Genomic DNA, 17,701 nt, shown 5'->3' with positions numbered 1-17,701 from the left:
TCATGTTTTCAAACTATTATTGATGTTGACGTGTCAATGTCAGTATTTGTGCTTCATAGTTGGCTACTCCATTGAAATTCAACATGCTTAATTAATTCATAAGGTATAAATCTTCAATTTAATTCATAAAATATTATTCTCTCGTTGAATTAATGCACTCTATAAAGTATCTTCAATTTTGTTTATGCTGTGATCTGTAATTTTTGTTTCTCAAGGTAATTTTTTTCTGTTTTTAATAATAACTAGTGGACTAGTGTGTAAGCATTCAAATAACCTTATAATCAATGGTGGGTAAGTATGTTTAACTATATAAAAATAAATCATGAGTACCTGGAACAAAAGCAAAATGTTCTTATAACCAAATCTACTCCATTGAAATTCAACATGCTTAATTTATAAGAACAAATCTTTAGTTTAGTTCATAAAATATTACTTTCTAAATTATATTCTTAAGTACGTATAAATAATAAATACACTCTCTAAGATATATCTTCAATTTTGTTTATGCCATGATTTCTCAAGGTTAGGGACCACATCCTCGCAATAACTATTTTTCAATACTATTTTGCAATAACTAAAGAAATTGATCTGTACACAGTACATTACCATATGCTGATAAGAAAAGTAATGGCATTCCTTTCCTTTGACTTTTGATGCTTATCTTTCTTTAGCACCATTCAAATCTCCAAAATGGCATTTTCTTTTGCAAGATGAAAAACACAATACACATGATCCCAATTCCCAACAACATAATTGCAAGATAGCAGTTAGCACTTGAGCTAAGATTGAAATGGCAGAAACTGCAGTGTTGTTTGCTCTGGGAGAAGTGTTCCAATTCCTAAAAGAAGAAACAAATCTTTTGAGAGGTGTACACACAGATTTTTCAGACATCAAAGATGAACTTGAGAGCATTCAAGTCTTCCTCAAAGATGCAGACAGAAGGGCTGCAGATGAAGCAGACACCACCGACGGAATAAGAACTTGGGTTAAGCAAATGAGAGAAACATCATTTCGCATTGAAGATGTCATTGATGAATACCTTCGGATGATGCATAGGGACAGTCCTCCTGGATGCGGATCATTAGTCTGCAAGATGGCAAGCCTATTCAACACTTTGATTCCCCGTCATCATATAGCATCTGAGATTCAAGACATTAAATTGTCAATTCGTAGAATCAAGGAAAGAAGTGAGAGGTATAACTTTCAAATTTTACAAGAACCTGGTTCAACAAGCAGAAACAACACTAGAGAGATCGAAAGTGGAAGATGGTGTGATCCTCGACTGTCTTCCCTTTTCATTGAAGAAACAGAAATCGTAGGATTTGAAGGCCCACGAGAAGAACTATTTGGTTGGTTATTGGAGGGTGCAGCTGAGCGCACAGTGATTTCAGTGGTAGGAATGGGGGGTCTTGGAAAAACCACTCTTGCCAAGCTAGTTTTTGATAGCCAAAAGGTAACATCACACTTTGATTGTCGTTCTTGCATCACAGTTTCTCAATCATACACTGTGAGAGGGTTAATGATATTCATGATGGAGCAATTTTGTCGGGACACAGAAGACCCAATAGCACAGATGTTACACAAAATGGACGACAAGTCACTGATAGTAGAAGTGAGGCAATACCTGCAACATAAGAGGTATTTGATATTCTTTGATGATGTATGGCAAGAAGATTTTTCCGACCAGTTTGAATTTGCCATGCCTAATAACAACAATGGTAGTAGGATCATAATCACAACTAGAATGATGCAAGTTGCAGATTTTTTCAAGAAATCCTTCCTAGTTCACATTCACAACTTGCAACTTTTGCCTCCAGAAAAAGCATGGGAACTCTTCTGCAAGAAAGTATTTAGATTTGAGTTTGATGGGCATTGTCCACCAGAGCTTGAGGCTATTTCAAAAGATATTGTTCGAAAATGCAAGCAGCTACCTCTAGCAATTGTAGCCATTGGTGGTCTACTCTCAACAAAAGCTAAAACCATGATTGAATGGAAAAAGGTGAGTGAAAATCTGAGCCTGGAATTGGGACGTAATGCCCATTTAACGAGTCTAACAAAGATTTTGTCGCTTAGTTATGATAGCCTTCCATACTATTTAAAACCATGCATTTTGTATTTTGGTATATATCCGGAGGACTATTCTATTAATCACAAAAGGTTAACTCGACAATGGATTGCTGAAGGGTTTGCTAAATCTGAAGAGAGAAGAACTCCAGAGCAAGTTGCAAATGAGTACTTGTATGAATTGATTAACAGAAGTCTGATTCTGGTATCAAATGTTGGCTTTGAAGGGAAAGTTCAAACTTGTCAAGTCCATGATTTGATGAGGGAAGTGATCATTAGAAAAATGAAGGAATTAAGTTTCTGTCATTTTGTTCATGATGGTCAAATAGTTGCAGATGGAATAATAAGACGCTTATCTATAGCAACTAATTCCAACAATGCATTGAAGAAAACAAACAACTCACATTTTCGCGCTATACATTTTTATGAAAAAGGTGGATTGTTGGAGCCATTTATTGGTAAATTATGTTCGCAGTCAAGGATTTTGAAGGTACTTGACATTCAAGGGGCAACTTTCAATCATATTCCTGATAATTTGGGGAATCTTTTTCACTTAAGGTACATAAACCTAAGGGGTACAAAAGTACAGGCTCTTCCTAAATCTGTTGGTGAACTACAGCACTTAGAGACATTGGATTTAAGAGACACGCTTGTGCGTCATTTACCAAGTGAAATAAACAAGCTCACAAAGCTACGGCACCTTCTTGTTTTCCATCGTAACTATGAAGCAAAGTATTCTCTTTTGGGATTTACAACTGGTGTTTTGATGGAAAACGGCATCAAGAACTTGACTTCTCTACAAAATCTTTATTATGTGGAGGTAGATCATGGGGGGGTAGATCTTATTCAAGAGATGAAAATGTTAAGACAGTTAAGGCGGTTAGGTTTAAGGCGTGTAAGAAGAGAACATGGAAATGCCTTATGTGCTGCAGTAGTAGAAATGAAACACCTTGAAAATCTTAATATTACTACAATATCTGAGGATGAAACCATTAACTTGAATTTTATCTCGTCTCCACCCCAACTTCAGCGGCTTCATTTGAAAGCTAAACTAGATATATTGCCTGATTGGATTCCAAAGCTTGAGTTTCTTGTGGAGATTAAGCTGGCTTTATCTAAGTTGAAAGATGACCTGCTACAATCACTGAAAAACTTGCCAAATCTGCAGAAATTTGGTCTGTGGGACAATGCCTATGATGGTGAAATTTTGCACTTTCAGAACGGAGGGTTTCTAAAATTGAGGAAACTAGATCTCTGTCACTTGAATAGAGTAAATTCTGTCCTTATAGACAAGGGAGCTTTGCCCTCTCTTGAATATCTTAAAATAGACAGAATCCCCCAACTGAAGGAGGTACCCTCAGGCATCAGGTTCTTGTATAACCTCAAAGTTATTAACTTCACTGAAATGCCAGCTAAATTTGTTGAGTGTATTGATCCAGACAAAGGAAAAGACTACTGGATTATCAAGTGTATACCTCTTATATGCATTCGTCATTCGGTTGGCCCCAAATACTTTGATTATGAGATTCGCACTATTCAATCGGCTTCCAAAGCGTCATAAGTAAAGTGAGAATGCTTTTGTGTCTAGCAAGCTTCAAAATATGAAGGTACTTTTCTTCTGATCATGCAATGCTTCTCTTATAAAGCATTCTTGCACTAGCATTCAGTTTTATAACGACACTTCGTTTAATTTGTTTCATTTTCTTTTGAGAAAGATTTAATCTGTTTGACAATTGTATGAGATAACTGACTTGATTGTTTCTTGTGTCAACATGGACAGAAATTTGGTTCTTCATGATACAGCTCAAAGATGACATATTTTATTCTACGGTAACTGAGTTCAAAGTAAACTATTTCCTTCTCATCAGTGGATCCAGTCATTAAGTAACTTTGGCTTCTTTTCTTTTTTTGTGTGTCGTTTGTGGTGTTTTATAATTTGGTTGTGGAAGCTATGATTCAAAACTTTGTAATCAAGACCTATATCTGGATTCCATTCAGAGGTCATTTTGACATTTCTCTCTTACTCTCTGTGTCATTTGTAAGAGCTTTTCTTCAACCCTTGTAATAATAATTAAAACCACTTCATATGAATGAATATTTTTATTTTGCTAACCAAGATTGATGCTACTATCCTTATCTAGCTGTAAACTAAATTTACATCCCTAGTTGAAAGCTAACTGATTTCATCCATCATTTCCTCATTATATAGTTGAAAAAGGTCTTATACAGTCTAAACTGGCCTAGTTTCAGCTCTATTTATTAATAACTTCAAAGTCATACCCTTCGCTCTTCATCGACGCATCAGGTTTCATCGTTGCATATACTCGAAATTGCATGAATACTCGAAATTTCGGCAATAGCTAAAGAAATCACTTGCTGCCAAATTCTCTTCAAAGGATCAAGGTTCAACAACTCACTTATTAGTTGTTAAAATTATTCCTACTTCCACCGAACACTTCCTAACTCAGCAGCACTACATGAGGCAAACTTATTGGATTAGCCACCATGGCAGATTCTAAACCAACGGCCAATTCCTTCTCTTGTGATACTATACTAGACTCAAAAACATGTGACAGGAGAATATTTTGAAGTCTGGTTGGTTCCTTCGGGTTTTGCATTTCCAGCCAACAAACCGTTACAACACATTTCCTGCCATCATATGAAATCTCCAACTTCAGTCGATCATATGAAATATCTAACTTCAGTCGACATGCAAGCACCAAAGCCTGTCATTTTCTTCCCTTTCTTGTGTCAAGCAAGTTTGAATAGAGTTTAGTGATTTTAGCTTGGCTAATTGCCTATGTGATCTCTTAGTCCTTCAAGTCACTGATACAAAACCAACTTGTAAGATCAAAACTATTTAAACATGGATTTTGGCTTTGCTAATTGCCTATATAATATGGATGGTCTAGTAATAAATCTAAGATAGATTTTGATGCAATCTTAAGTTTTTGGGTCTAACTAAACTCTATAAAACCAGATTATAAAACCTGCTTGCGTGGAGAAGTTCGAGGTTTTATTGATATGTTTTATATTTAAGTCTCTCTTGCCAATGTAGAACTTGGATATTTTCCAATAATATTGATTAATTTATCTCGACATTTAAGAGTAACAAAATGCTGCTAAGTCTACCAAGCTAAGTCACCAAAACGCAATAATCAAATAAAAGGGAAAGGTCCTTAGCAGCAGAAGACATAGATCGATATATGGAGTTTCCAAATATCTATCAGTCACTACATGAAAAGTGCTAGCAACACTCGCTCTAACATTCTCTTATGATCTTATCGCATGAAATTCATATAGATCCCACCAATTTATGTGGAATCCATTCTCAAAATGGTGGATCTACATTATCCAATATAAGAGACAAGATATTAGAGTGTTGCTAATATTCCTTATCAACTATAATAAACATCATGCAACTCAATCGCGAGTCATAACATCTGCAGCTGAAGCAAAACGATAATCAAAGATGAGACTAAACCAATACAATTAGCATAAAACATGATTTATGCCAAGGTTTCACAACTTGACTTCTACAATCCCAGATGTAAAAAACTAATGATAAAAATGAAACTAGCCTCCATGCAATAATTAATGCACAACAAATCCATGTCAAGAGAACAAAGTCGGAGACAAACATCATATCACTAGTTATGTACTTTCTAGTGAGTGTATTCATGGCCCTTATCAGCTCAAAATTCACACAAATTATACAGATTCAATGATTAATTGTGATAAAGTTGGAGCTAAAAAAGAGGCCGATCACACATGATTTATTTATTTATGGTTTAAACACAAACCTACCAACCCTTGTCAAGGATATTTGGAAGGTTACATCAACTAAAGATACTTCTACACTGGATCTTCCTCTTGACACAAAATGCTATCATCCATCTGTTAAATCAAAAATAAGATAAATGGAAAATACAATTAGCTTCTCTAGACTAGATAATGGAAGCAATTATGATTTGCAACAAATATGCAAGTTCCACAATGAAAATCAGAACGAGGAGTGCTAGCTAATACAGTCACTCTAACACTCTTTTCAACACTCTCCTCTCTCTTGGGTGAAATTTATATAGGTCACTTTTAGAATTGGTCCCACATAAAGTGGTTGGACCTACATGAATTTCACACAATAAGAAAGATGATGTTGAAAAGAGTTAGAGTGAGTGTTGCTAGCACTTTTCAATCACAAGTAGCATGTTTGATATAGCGGTGAAAGACTACCCAACGCATGTTCAGTTCAGCATATTTGAAAATTTGTAGCTTCTCACATAAACTTGCCTCGGGACATGAAAATGGGCAAGTGGACACATAGGCTTAGTTAAATTTGTCTCAAAACTTGAGTCATGAAACTGCAAAACTTTTGATAACCTCCATGCAAGGTGCCCCCAGAGGCAGTCCAACCCAGTGTAGTTAAATGGCTGCCATGGCAGAACGGCGTGGCAGATTTTTGGACAACCGCTATAGCCAATTTTTTAAGGAAAGCCCCATGGTGGTGCCATAGGTTAGTCCGTGTTTATATGACAGATTTTTGGCCTTCCACCAACGACAACATTGGCTCAACCATAAGGCAGAACAAACCCTTTGGCCTCCAAAAAGATTATAATTTATACAAGGACTTAGTACCCCCGCTTGAAAATTATTTGTGGTGCAAGTAAATAGCATACATAAATATAACTAAGTCATCATGTAGCACAGTTGGCAAAGTGCACTATTTTGAAGCCCGGAGACCAGGTTTTTCATCCTTTGTTGTGTGATTTATAATTTTTTTCACATTCAACTCAACTAAAATATGTCTCGTTTGAAAGTATGTTTTAAGCCTACAATGGCATTAGTAGACTTCAATAAACACACAAAGCAATATGAAAAATTAGTAGACTTCAATCAACACACATGAATTTAGTAATCAACATATAGTATACCTAAATCGTCATAATAATGAACTAAAATGGCTTCTGAAGTGAACTCATAGCGACATAATTTTAGATGCCTAGTTGATTTGAAGTAAAGCTGAAAATGCTAACATGCCAACATACCAAGGGAAACAGTATAAAAACAAATTGAATTGAAAATAGGAGGGAGATCGTGAAACCTGTTTAGCCATAAATGCATTAGCCAGCATCATATCAGTCTGCGGGAGACTGTGACAAAATATTAAGTAAAGGAACCGCGGCATTTTGGTGATCCACATAAGCATTTCTTTCTTCCTTTGTTTGCACTGCTACCCTCAGCATTATCAGATCGTTCAGATCCATAGTCATATGTTAACTCTTGCATTGGGGGAATATGTCTCAATGCAAAAAAAGCAACATGGAGAAAGGATTGGTTGTTCTCTTCATACATGACAGGCTGCCAGAAAACATTTGGTGAGCAACTATGATTCATGAATCTAGCCACATTTCCAACATTCTTAGCATTTATAATAAGAGGATGTGGCAGAGCATAATCCTCGCTAGACTCATTTGTGCTCACTTCTTCCAGTATCTTAGGCTCATAATTCCACTTGAAAGATTCATAAATACGAGTTGTATCAAAAACATACTCGTCAGTATCTCCTTCTTTTACAAGCTGACTTAACCTATCTTTATCGATAACTTCTCCTGCATACTCGCAAATAAAAGCACCAGCACGAATAGGATCCCATGATCGAAGACCCCAACCTTTATTGCTTGTTTTGAACACTTCCATTTGGAGCTTTAAACCGGTTTGGGATACTCGATTTTTGCAGTTAGGAAAACATTGACATGTAGGGCCACATTCATGAACCAACGGCTTACGACTCACCAGAACGCTGTTGGAAATATATGGAAAATCACCTTCATTTCTCCTAATGCAAGAGCAATCCAAATCACCAGGGGTACATGCTTTTTTAGCATTACAGCTGCAACCATGTGAAGGCTGCATTAAACTGAATGATTTTGGATGTCGAAGAGAGTGAAAATATGTGAAAAAGGCAGGTGACTTCACATTATCGACCTCATTGACAAGCGATACAGGAATACTCTCGGCTCCTGAGGAGAGGTCTGCAAGAATAAGTCCAGTCCTTGCAGGGACGCCGGATTTCCACTTCTGAACCGAGTTCCAAACAGCAAAGGCACTAGGCTGTCCAGGCACTCTTATCAACTTATACTTAAGCAAGCTACCACCGCCTTTGGCTTTTTCAACCCATGAATCTTGAATTTTATATAGACCATCATAGACGTAGATTTTTGAGTTCGGATTCACAGCATCTTTGATGCCTCGGATGACTCTTATTTCATTGTGTGTTCGCGAACTTCTATCCAAAGCAAGATTACCCCTATGAAGCTTCTGATCTGACACATGCTTATCTTTCTTGTTGAAATTCCCACCCTGACCGGTATAAATTATAACATCACCATCCTCAGCTTCATCATCATATTCTCCCGAAGAAACAATGCTTACAGCCAAAGTTTCTTCCTCGCGGACACCCGTGATATGCAAGGCATCAATTCCCCCCATGGACTGAGCATGCAAACCAACAACACACAATTCCATTCGGAAAAAGAAAATGTCCCCAATCTCAACTCCAGGCACTGCTCCGACCCTCTTCGTCACGTTTGTTCGAATTCCTTTGGTCATACAAATATTGCCAACTTTTAAATCCGCACGCTTGACCAAACCCGTGCTCAATTCCTTGGCATCTACAAGTTGGGTTAGCCTTCTTCTTAGTGCATCAAATGTCATGAGTACAATATTAACCACTTCACGGTTACCGTCGTCTTTGTGTGCCGGGTTTATACCAACTAAACCACTCAAATCAACATGAAAATCACTATATATCTTGGTCTTCTTCGGTTTGACCCGGCTCGAACGCGATGCTGCATTTCTTGTGTTACTAAAATCATCATTGTCATTGTAATCCTCGTCCTCTCCTAGAGGACTCCTAAATGCTCGAAGTGGAGTCGGCATCGCTCTACGTTTCGCCCCAGTGGTTGAAGAGTCATGAGGTCCACCAAATGGGAAAAATGGAGAAAACCCAGAAGGATACTGTCCTGAAGGTGGAGCTTGAGGATTCATTGAAAAAACGGGTATCAAACTTCTTATAGGCTTAATATCCAGAATCTTAGACTTGTCGATGGAACCAGGAGGAGGAACTGAGTTGTGACCTAACCCTTCTTCCATTATAAAATTCACACAAAACAACTTTCACTAGCTGAAATTTCCCCTTTATGTTAATAAATCCACTCTTTTTCACCTCGAACAAAAGCTATCAAAACCTTTAATTTTTCTTTTCCTACTTCACTTCAAAACCTAAAAGTGAAAGTTTCATCATTTTCTGCAGAATAAGACAAAAGGGTCATGCAATCTAGAAGTTGCTTTCAGGGGGAAAAAAATTACAGATAAAACCCAAAATGAAAATGAGATCAAACAACGATTTTTCCAAAAAATAGATGGTCCTAAAATTAGGTCAATTCTAACCCTTTATAGTCAAATTGACACAGAATCAACTTTCATTAGCAAAAAATTTCCCTTTTTGCCACAAATTCCACTTTTATTCACCTCAAACAAAAGCTATCAAAACTTTTAATTTCTTTTTCCTACTTCACTTCAAAACCTAAAAAAAAAAGTTTCATCATTTTCTGCAGAAGACCAATTGGCCATGCAATCTTGAAGATGCATTTAGGAAAAAAAAAATTACAGCAAAAAAAAACCCAAATGAAAATGAGATCAAGCAAAGATTTTTACATGGAATAAATAAACCCTAAAATTTGCTAAATTCTAACCCTTTATAATCAAGCTGACACAAAATCAACTTTCACTGGCAAAAAATTCCCTTTTTGTTACAAATTCCACATTTTTTCACCTCAAAGAAAATCGATCAAAACCTTTAATTTCTCTTTTGCTACTTCATTTCAAAACCTAAAATACAAAGATTCATCATTTTCTGCAGGAGAAGACAAAAGGGTCATGCAATCTTCATAGATGCTTTCAGAAAAGAAAAAAAAAATTGACTTTTTACAGATAAAACCCAAAATGAAAATGAGATCAAGAAAGGATTTTTACATAAAATAAATAAACCCTAAAATTTGTTTAAGTTACAACAAAGAACACAAAGTACATGATTCTTAAAGACAACAGAGAGAGAGAGAGAGAGTTTGCATTTAAGGAAAAATTGTTTGTGTTACCTTGTGGAAGTAGTTGACTAATGGGACTTGGAAGAAATGAAGGTGATGGATGAAGAAGAAAAATGGAGTGAGGTTTTTAGGTAACGAAGTACAAAGAAAATTAGAGTGAGGTTTTGTGAAGTGTTGTGTAGTGAGTTAAATGGGTAATAATAATGTTGTACTGTGCCATGTTCCTTTCAATGTCGTACAAGTAGGACACGTGCTGTAATAAAGTAACTTTGTCTGTGCTCGTGTCCTGTTATACAGTGTAACTGAAATAATGTAGGGTGTTTTTTTATTTAACTGACACTCATAACATACTATATAAATCTCTCATCACTAGACCAAAATATATTAAATAAGTTCTTGTGATCTATGCTCAATTTAGTAGGGATATCGCATACATTAGTCGGGGTTCGAATCTCGAACACTTCATTTATCCAATTTTAAGATAGAATTTTTAGTTATTAGGCTACTTGACAACAACAAAATTGAATAAATTTAAGGATTTTTTAAAAAAATAATTAAAAACTATTTTTATTTGTTTAGTATCATAAAAATTATTTGTATATAAAATGTAAAGCTTTTATATTTAAATTTTTTTGTTTTAAAAACAATAGATTCTAGAAAAACTGTTAAGATTAATTTTTCATTTTGTCGTTAAAAATAATTTTTTTACAAATGATAAAAAATAATTTAAAAAAAGTAATTTTCAAAAAATAAAAATCTAAATGCTAGTAAGATTTTATTTGGTAAGTTAAATTTTTAACTTATAATTTATGGTTTATAAGTTTGCCCCCACCGGGATGCCAAAATATTTATAGTTTATGAAGTTTTAAATAATAACTTTTGCATAAAAGGATTTATAAAAATATTATTTAAAACTTCATAAAAAGAATTGTGTTATTAACAATTTTAAAATAAATGATACTGTAGTTAACAAAATACAAAAACATAAGTCATTTTATTTAATAAATATTTTAATGAATATAGTAAGATATCACAACTTATTATTCATCATCAAATACAATACAATTAATTAATATTTTAAATGTTATCAATCACAATTTTTAAGTCTCTTTAAATGCAAATCAGAATTTTTATATACTTTTTTTTTTATGGATAATGATTGATGGATGATTAATATTCTTTTATGTTTAAGCTCATTAGATTTGGTCTAGTGTGATGAGGAATTTAAGTAGTATGTTAGATGTCGTAGGTTTGATCTTCAGCTCCTTCGCAAACAAAACAAAAAAAAAAAAATCTTTCATATTTTTTACGGTATATATAAGAGCACATGATAGTCGGATCGTATTCACATGATAGTCGTCCGCTACTTAAGTAGCAGACAATATAAAAATACTAAATTTGGTAAGATATTCCGCTACTTAAGTAACAGACAGAATTTTTCTTTTTTCATAGAGCACGCGAGAAAATGAGTTGGATAACGAAAGAAAAGCTCATCCCTTATAGTTGTTGCACCATATGTGCAGCTAGCCAGCTAGTATTGGGGATCCAAGTTTGGTTCAAACCCTCTCATGCATTTCTATCTTCAAGGGTCTCTCTTGCACTTCTCTCATTAATCAGAACAATTTGAATGCTGGAGATTAAGAGGTAATTAAAAAGTGACCGTAGAAATCTCAAAATGAGAAGAACACGAAATAATGTTACTATAAAATGATAAGCTACGATTAATCTAATTGGTGTCGGTTTGGTGGTTGCTTCATAGTCTTGTGTTATTTTGCACATTATTGCATCAAATGTTATAACATAACCATAAATCAAACAATGAATTGCACTCTTTTGTAAATGAATGATGTCCAAACAATAGTCATGTCATCGGAAACTACAATGAAGTCATTTATATTTTGGAGGTACAAAAATTTTAATCTGTAATTGCAAGATTGATTATAGTAGATCCCTGAAATTGGAACAATATCTTGACAAAAAGTGGCATTGTGTCTTGCTCAATAGTAAATCCACTTTGGTTCAGAACAGGAACATGAGTAGAGGTTGGAAGACATGTACTGTTACTCTCACACATGTATGAGAAAAGCACTTATTTCTCCACTATGAGATGTGTTACAAAAGAGGCAAACTTGCAATCCACACAGGAAGAAATACAAATACTGAACTTCTTTTTTACTTCAATTATCAATAAAAGACTAGTAGACCACTAAATTATACATAATGAATTATTCTTCACAATGATAATTAACAAGACAACTAAATTATACATCGATCAACTACTATCATATTATTCTGAAATTATAGCGTGAAAGAAAGTGGTTCATGTGGTTCCTTTGGCACTTGAGAATACAAGCCACCACGCCACCATGTTTGAAGGAATCCCCTCTACACCATCATGTTTGAAATTGAGAATCTGGTCAAATCCCTTGTTGCATAACAGATACGGACATAATAATTCAAACATATTCAAACGATTAGTTCATTCATAATAATTCAATCATATTCAAACTAAGAATCTAACCAATAGCTTGAATTACTTTGCTAACCCACATGAAATGGAAGTTGGGGAAATTAATCAACCCATAATTCTCAGCCCGGGTTTTATCATGAAATAGCTACAAAAGATTATCTCATATTCTTTTGTCATTATGGTTATTCAAGAAAAATATAAGATTACTGTCTAAGACTAGTTTCAGTTGGCCAATAAAACATCAGTAAATATCCTAACTTAATAGGCATCAAGGAGCAAAGGTAATCAGAAGAGCAGTTGGCAATGTGGGATCCCTCAATGCCACATGAACAGAAATGTTGACTGTAACTGAACGATTGAATGTAAAGGTCCTTCGCAATAAAGTTGTTTTTGCTCAGGGTGTGGACTGTGAAGAGTATGTCCAATGAATCACCTTCTATGGGAAAGAGGCCTATGGTGGAAACAATTATGTGTCTTTAACATGGATTGATGGTCAACAATATGTTCATATGATATTTACCGTGTATGCTGAACAGATTGACACAGATACCAGTATAATCAATAGCATGTTGCAGAAAATACAGAACTGTTGCTTCTATTATATGAAAGAGACAAAATTATGGCAATTATGTTCATATGATATTCACGGCAGTATGTAGAACAGATTGACACACAGATACCAATATAATCAATAACATGTTGCAGAAAATACAGAAACTGTTGCTTCTTTCTATTCTATGAAAGACAGACAAAATTATGGCAATAATGAAAGCATAAGCCGGTCCTGTCTATATCTTAAAACTACGCAGAATCTTTCTTATTTACAGAGTCAACTTATATTTATGCAAAAACGAAATCTTAATTGTAATATGTTCCTCTGTTCTCCCTTAGTACAAACAACAACGGTTTTAACGATGTAGTGCAAAATTGCCGAAATTTATGATATGTCATCTGCTCAATTGCTTCTAAGGCCATGCTAGTAAGACCATGCTAACTTAGATAAAATTTGGCACATAAGCTAGTAAGGAACAGAGCATAACATAAGAGTTATAGTCTACATTTAGTATCATGGTTTTTAATTTGCTCTCTTCAAAAAACAAAATCGTAACTGCTACAACATATTGCTTTTGAAAATTTCAACAATTCCACCATTGCAATTGCATCAGCTTAAGTGTTTAATCATAGTTGATTCCATTTTTAGCTGAACCAAAAACAAAGGCATAACAAATAGGCCATTTCATTTTGTTTTATAGGTAAACCAAATGCTAAATTAAGCATATAAATAAAGACTCATCATTCATCGGCTATCAAAATATGGCAAACACAAAAAAGCTCTCTCTCCACGAATTCACAACTATCACTACCACAATAACAATTAACTAACACTGCTAGGATTAACACATTAAGATGTATTTATGTTAAAAAGAATCAAAAACATAAACACATCCAACCAAACCAACACCATATAAACCTATTCATCATTCAAAATCTATGAAACGCTGATACTAACACTAGACACAATACGAAATTCAACACAAGTTATAATGTGAGAAACCATAAGTAATTTAATATAATCACAAGTGTTAATCTCACACATTAGACGCACCTCCAATATGAAATGTCAATTCTACGTAACTCATGATCAATCCACAATGGAAGCCCAACTATATTGCTCAAACTGTCCATCATCTTCCTCCTCCTCATCCTCATCATCATCATTACCTTCCAGTCTATCCCTAAACCCGCCAAACCCACGCCTCGGCTTCTTAGGCTGCGGCCGCTCCCTCGGCCCCAACTGATTCTTAGGACACTCATAAGACAAATGACCATGCTCCCCACACTCAAAACACAAACCAGTCTCCGAATTATACACGCGCTTCTTAATAAACTCCGGCGCGCGTCCATTATCAGCAGCAATCGACACCGTCAAAGTCCGTCCATTCAAAATCTTCTTATTCATTTCCGTCACAGCGCGTTGCGCATCCTGACGCAAAACAAACTGAATAAACGCAACACCACGGCTGAGGCGCGTGTGACGGTCTTTAAGAACCGTTACACGCGCGATTCGGCCGAAAGTCGAAAAGAGAGTGTGGAGATCGGAGTTTGTTAAGGAGTAATCTAGATTTGAAACATATAGTGTTGATTTTGATGGTGCTAAGGATTCACCTGTTGTCGATATTATCGATGATGCTTTGTTGTTTGATTTTGATTGGATTTGGTTATTGGATGTGGCGGTGGCGGTGGCGGTGGCGGTGGGGTAGCGGTAGTAGAAAACGTCGTCTTCATCGCTATCGTTGTTTTTGCGTTTTTGTTTCTTCTTGGTTGACATTTTTTTTTTGTTTTCTGTATTCTTTACTTCCGGCAACGAGGTAAAGGAGAACTGAAGATTTACAGTTGGAGGGAGAGATAAGAGATGTGTGTGAATGAATTTGAGAAACCCTATTTAGGATGGCAACGGGCTCCTATGGGTGCGGGTTTAACACTTACCAAACTCACACCCGAAATCATCACCCAAACTCAAATTCAAAGACTGTTCGGTTGGCAAAACAACACCCACGCTCACACCCATTGGGTTCGGGTTTTTCCCACTCAAACCCAAACCCGCAGCACATTTGAAAATAATTTGCAAATTTAAGAAATTAAATTCCAAAATAGACTTTGAATTAAATTACAACTAAAATTAAGGTCTTCCAAGGAAATTCAAACATAGACTTTCAAGAAATTACAACATAGACTTTCAAGAAATTAAATTACAACTACAATTTAAGGTCGTCCAAGGAAATTGAGGGAGATTATGGAGGTAATTATAAAATATTTCGGGTGGGTGTATGGGTTTCGGGTGTGGGTTTGACTGATATCAAACCCACATCCATATTATCGGGTGTCACCCGAACCCAAACTCAAACCCAGTCAAATCGGGTTTCGTCCGTTGACTTGGGTTTGGGTTCGGGTGGGTCTCTCGGATTTGGATTTTTTTGTCATCCCTAAACCCTATAGACAGAGTAGAGTAGTGAAAGAGAATGGCGGCAAAAGTTCAAGATGTTTTCTCTTCCCATATAGTGTTTTTTTATTTCTTGAAATTTTTCAATTTTGTCTTTATAAAATACTTCGGTTCAATGTACCAAAAAAAAAAAAAAATACTTCGGTTCCTAAAAACCAAATTTCTTTTGTCTTTGAAAAAAAAATTGGTTTTTAAAAATCGAAATTTACTCTGAATTTGCACTAGAAAAATTCGATTTCTGCAAAATTGAAATATTGGGGTGTAAAAAAATCACGAGATCGGAAGAGAAAACATCAAAGTTGAATTGGATCAGGATTTAGAACTGGTTTTTTTAACAGTAAAAAAAAGTGGTTTTTTTAATATAAAAAAATTAAAATTAAGATGTATTGTTATCTTTTATTAAAAAAATAATATTAAAAAATCTAAAATTGGCTTTAAATAAAAACTATATTTAGTAGTTGAGTGGTTAGAATCTAAAATGTAGTGGTTAGAATTTTACAATAAGTGAATTATTAGGGTTCGAGTCTTGCATCTTACATATAAATTGCGAAGTTTTTTTTGACTAAAAGTAAGATATTCATTCATTATGATAATTAATAGAATACACTGCGAACAAACTCACGGCATCCAAATTAATAGAATACAACGACGAAATGCCTACGAATAATATGATAAAATCAAAGTGGCCGGAATATTCATGCTTCCGAATCTGCAACGTTGACGTCCAAATCATTTATTGAATTTGCAATTGATTGAAGTTGATCTTTCAATATGAACTAAACAAACACCACAACAAGACGGAAAATGCAAAACGCCGTACCATTCGGACGACGAACAACACACAGCCGCATTTTTTTTTGACAATACACACTGCCGCACTTAGACGACGAAAATCACAACAAAAGAAAAAAATTTAAAAATTTGATTATGTGAAAATCACTTACTTAGATTAAACGAGAGGAAAATAAAATGTGGATGGGTGATTCTAGGCCAAAAAAAAAACTTAAAATCACCCCTCACCACTCAAGGGCGAAAAAGGAGACTTGAAGAAAAGAAGAAATAGAGCCAACGGTTGAGGGAAAAGTTGTAGCTCAAAATGCGATGTCCTTGCCAACTTTTTAAACTAACAATATAACAGAGACAAAGGATGATTTTTATTTCGATAAAAAACAATAATATTTACAATTTATAAAAATCTTTATTCTCACCGATTCTATACCAAATGTATTTAGTTTAGACTACTATACCAAATAATGAACGTTATGGTGCATAAGCGAATTCCTTATGCACCATACATAAATAACACACAAAATCATTTCATAACAAAATGGTTTTGCATTACAACCCTATGAAATCATTCCACAATAAAAATGGTTTTGGCATGATTAAATACATCTAATGTGAAACCATTCTGCAGCAAAAATAGTTTTGGCATGATTTTAGTTTAAAACTAACTACGAAGCAATTTGATGACGCTCAGGGGTTGTTGTTGTTGATTTGGGTGTGGGAAATAGTGCGTTTGGAGATTTGTTAGATTCAATTTGATGATGGGGATTTATTTATGCACCATGCATAAGTTTATTCCTTAAGAATAATAACTCATGCCTAACAAATACATTTGACTTTTATTTATATTCAAAGTTGAAGGATATGGTGAGTAAGAAAAACACATATGGGAAGGTATGTCTTATTTTTCTAATGTATCAAACTGGCCCTTAATATAAGTGATTCTGTGTAGAATTTTTTGTGACTTTTTCTTATTGCATCTCTAATTTTGAAAGTATCCAAAACTTATTTTGAATTCTAGAACTTGAAACCTATTTTAGATTCTAGAACTTCAAACCTGTTTTTACATAGACAATTACTTTTCTTATGTCATTTGTTTCATATATTGATGTTCCTCGTAATACTCACATTGATGCGAACTCAAACATTGTTCTTAATAATTTAAAAACCAACATCAATTGCATTGGGAAGTAACCAATTCATCAATTGGTTCAATCTTGATTATCATACAGTCAAGTTGTTCTCAACACGATTTTTATTTGAACTCATTAACTA

At 34.8% G+C, this 17,701-nt stretch overlaps 3 protein-coding genes across 7 annotated transcripts; 1 reads left to right on the top strand and 2 right to left on the bottom strand.

The window, feature by feature from the left end:
• The first annotated feature begins 588 nt into the window (after positions 1 to 588).
• Positions 589 to 5,656, top strand: LOC123917356 (disease resistance protein RPM1-like). The gene is made up of 2 exons (XM_045969049.1): positions 589 to 3,671; positions 3,845 to 5,656. The coding sequence occupies exon 1, from the start codon at positions 791 to 793 to the stop codon at positions 3,623 to 3,625; it is 2,835 nt and encodes a 944-aa protein (XP_045825005.1). The 5' UTR covers positions 589 to 790; the 3' UTR covers positions 3,626 to 3,671; positions 3,845 to 5,656.
• On the bottom strand, positions 5,538 to 10,372 carry LOC123917358 (histone-lysine N-methyltransferase, H3 lysine-9 specific SUVH1). 3 transcript variants are annotated; one of them, XM_045969053.1, is made up of 4 exons: positions 10,221 to 10,372; positions 9,306 to 9,370; positions 7,166 to 9,265; positions 5,538 to 5,961 (listed from the first exon to the last, which is right to left on the bottom strand). In XM_045969053.1, exon 3 carries the CDS (start codon positions 9,214 to 9,216, stop codon positions 7,228 to 7,230), a length of 1,989 nt encoding a protein of 662 aa, XP_045825009.1. In that variant the 5' UTR covers positions 9,217 to 9,265; positions 9,306 to 9,370; positions 10,221 to 10,372; the 3' UTR covers positions 5,538 to 5,961; positions 7,166 to 7,227. The 3 variants fall into 3 exon arrangements, with proteins under 3 accessions (XP_045825009.1, XP_045825007.1, XP_045825008.1); XM_045969051.1 differs by adding an exon at positions 9,819 to 9,979 and having other exon boundaries at positions 7,166 to 9,370; positions 10,221 to 10,365; XM_045969052.1 differs by adding an exon at positions 9,899 to 9,954 and having other exon boundaries at positions 7,166 to 9,370; positions 10,221 to 10,358.
• Positions 10,373 to 12,227: 1,855 nt separating this feature from the next.
• LOC123916588 (U11/U12 small nuclear ribonucleoprotein 31 kDa protein-like) lies at positions 12,228 to 15,061 on the bottom strand. Of its 3 annotated transcripts, none has more exons than XM_045968069.1 (2): positions 14,246 to 15,061; positions 12,228 to 13,091 (listed from the first exon to the last, which is right to left on the bottom strand). In XM_045968069.1, exon 1 carries the CDS (start codon positions 14,966 to 14,968, stop codon positions 14,282 to 14,284), a length of 687 nt encoding a protein of 228 aa, XP_045824025.1. In that variant the 5' UTR covers positions 14,969 to 15,061; the 3' UTR covers positions 12,228 to 13,091; positions 14,246 to 14,281. The 3 variants fall into 3 exon arrangements, with proteins under 3 accessions (XP_045824025.1, XP_045824024.1, XP_045824026.1); XM_045968068.1 differs by having other exon boundaries at positions 12,228 to 12,594; XM_045968070.1 differs by having other exon boundaries at positions 12,228 to 12,554.
• Between the last annotated feature and the right edge of the window lie 2,640 nt (positions 15,062 to 17,701).

This window comes from Trifolium pratense, linkage group LG3 (genome assembly GCF_020283565.1).
Source record: "Trifolium pratense cultivar HEN17-A07 linkage group LG3, ARS_RC_1.1, whole genome shotgun sequence".
In the NCBI taxonomy this organism is placed as follows: Eukaryota; Viridiplantae; Streptophyta; class Magnoliopsida; order Fabales; family Fabaceae; genus Trifolium; species Trifolium pratense.
Note: the sequence above shows the minus strand (reverse complement) of the source record. Positions and strands in the feature narration are given on the sequence as shown.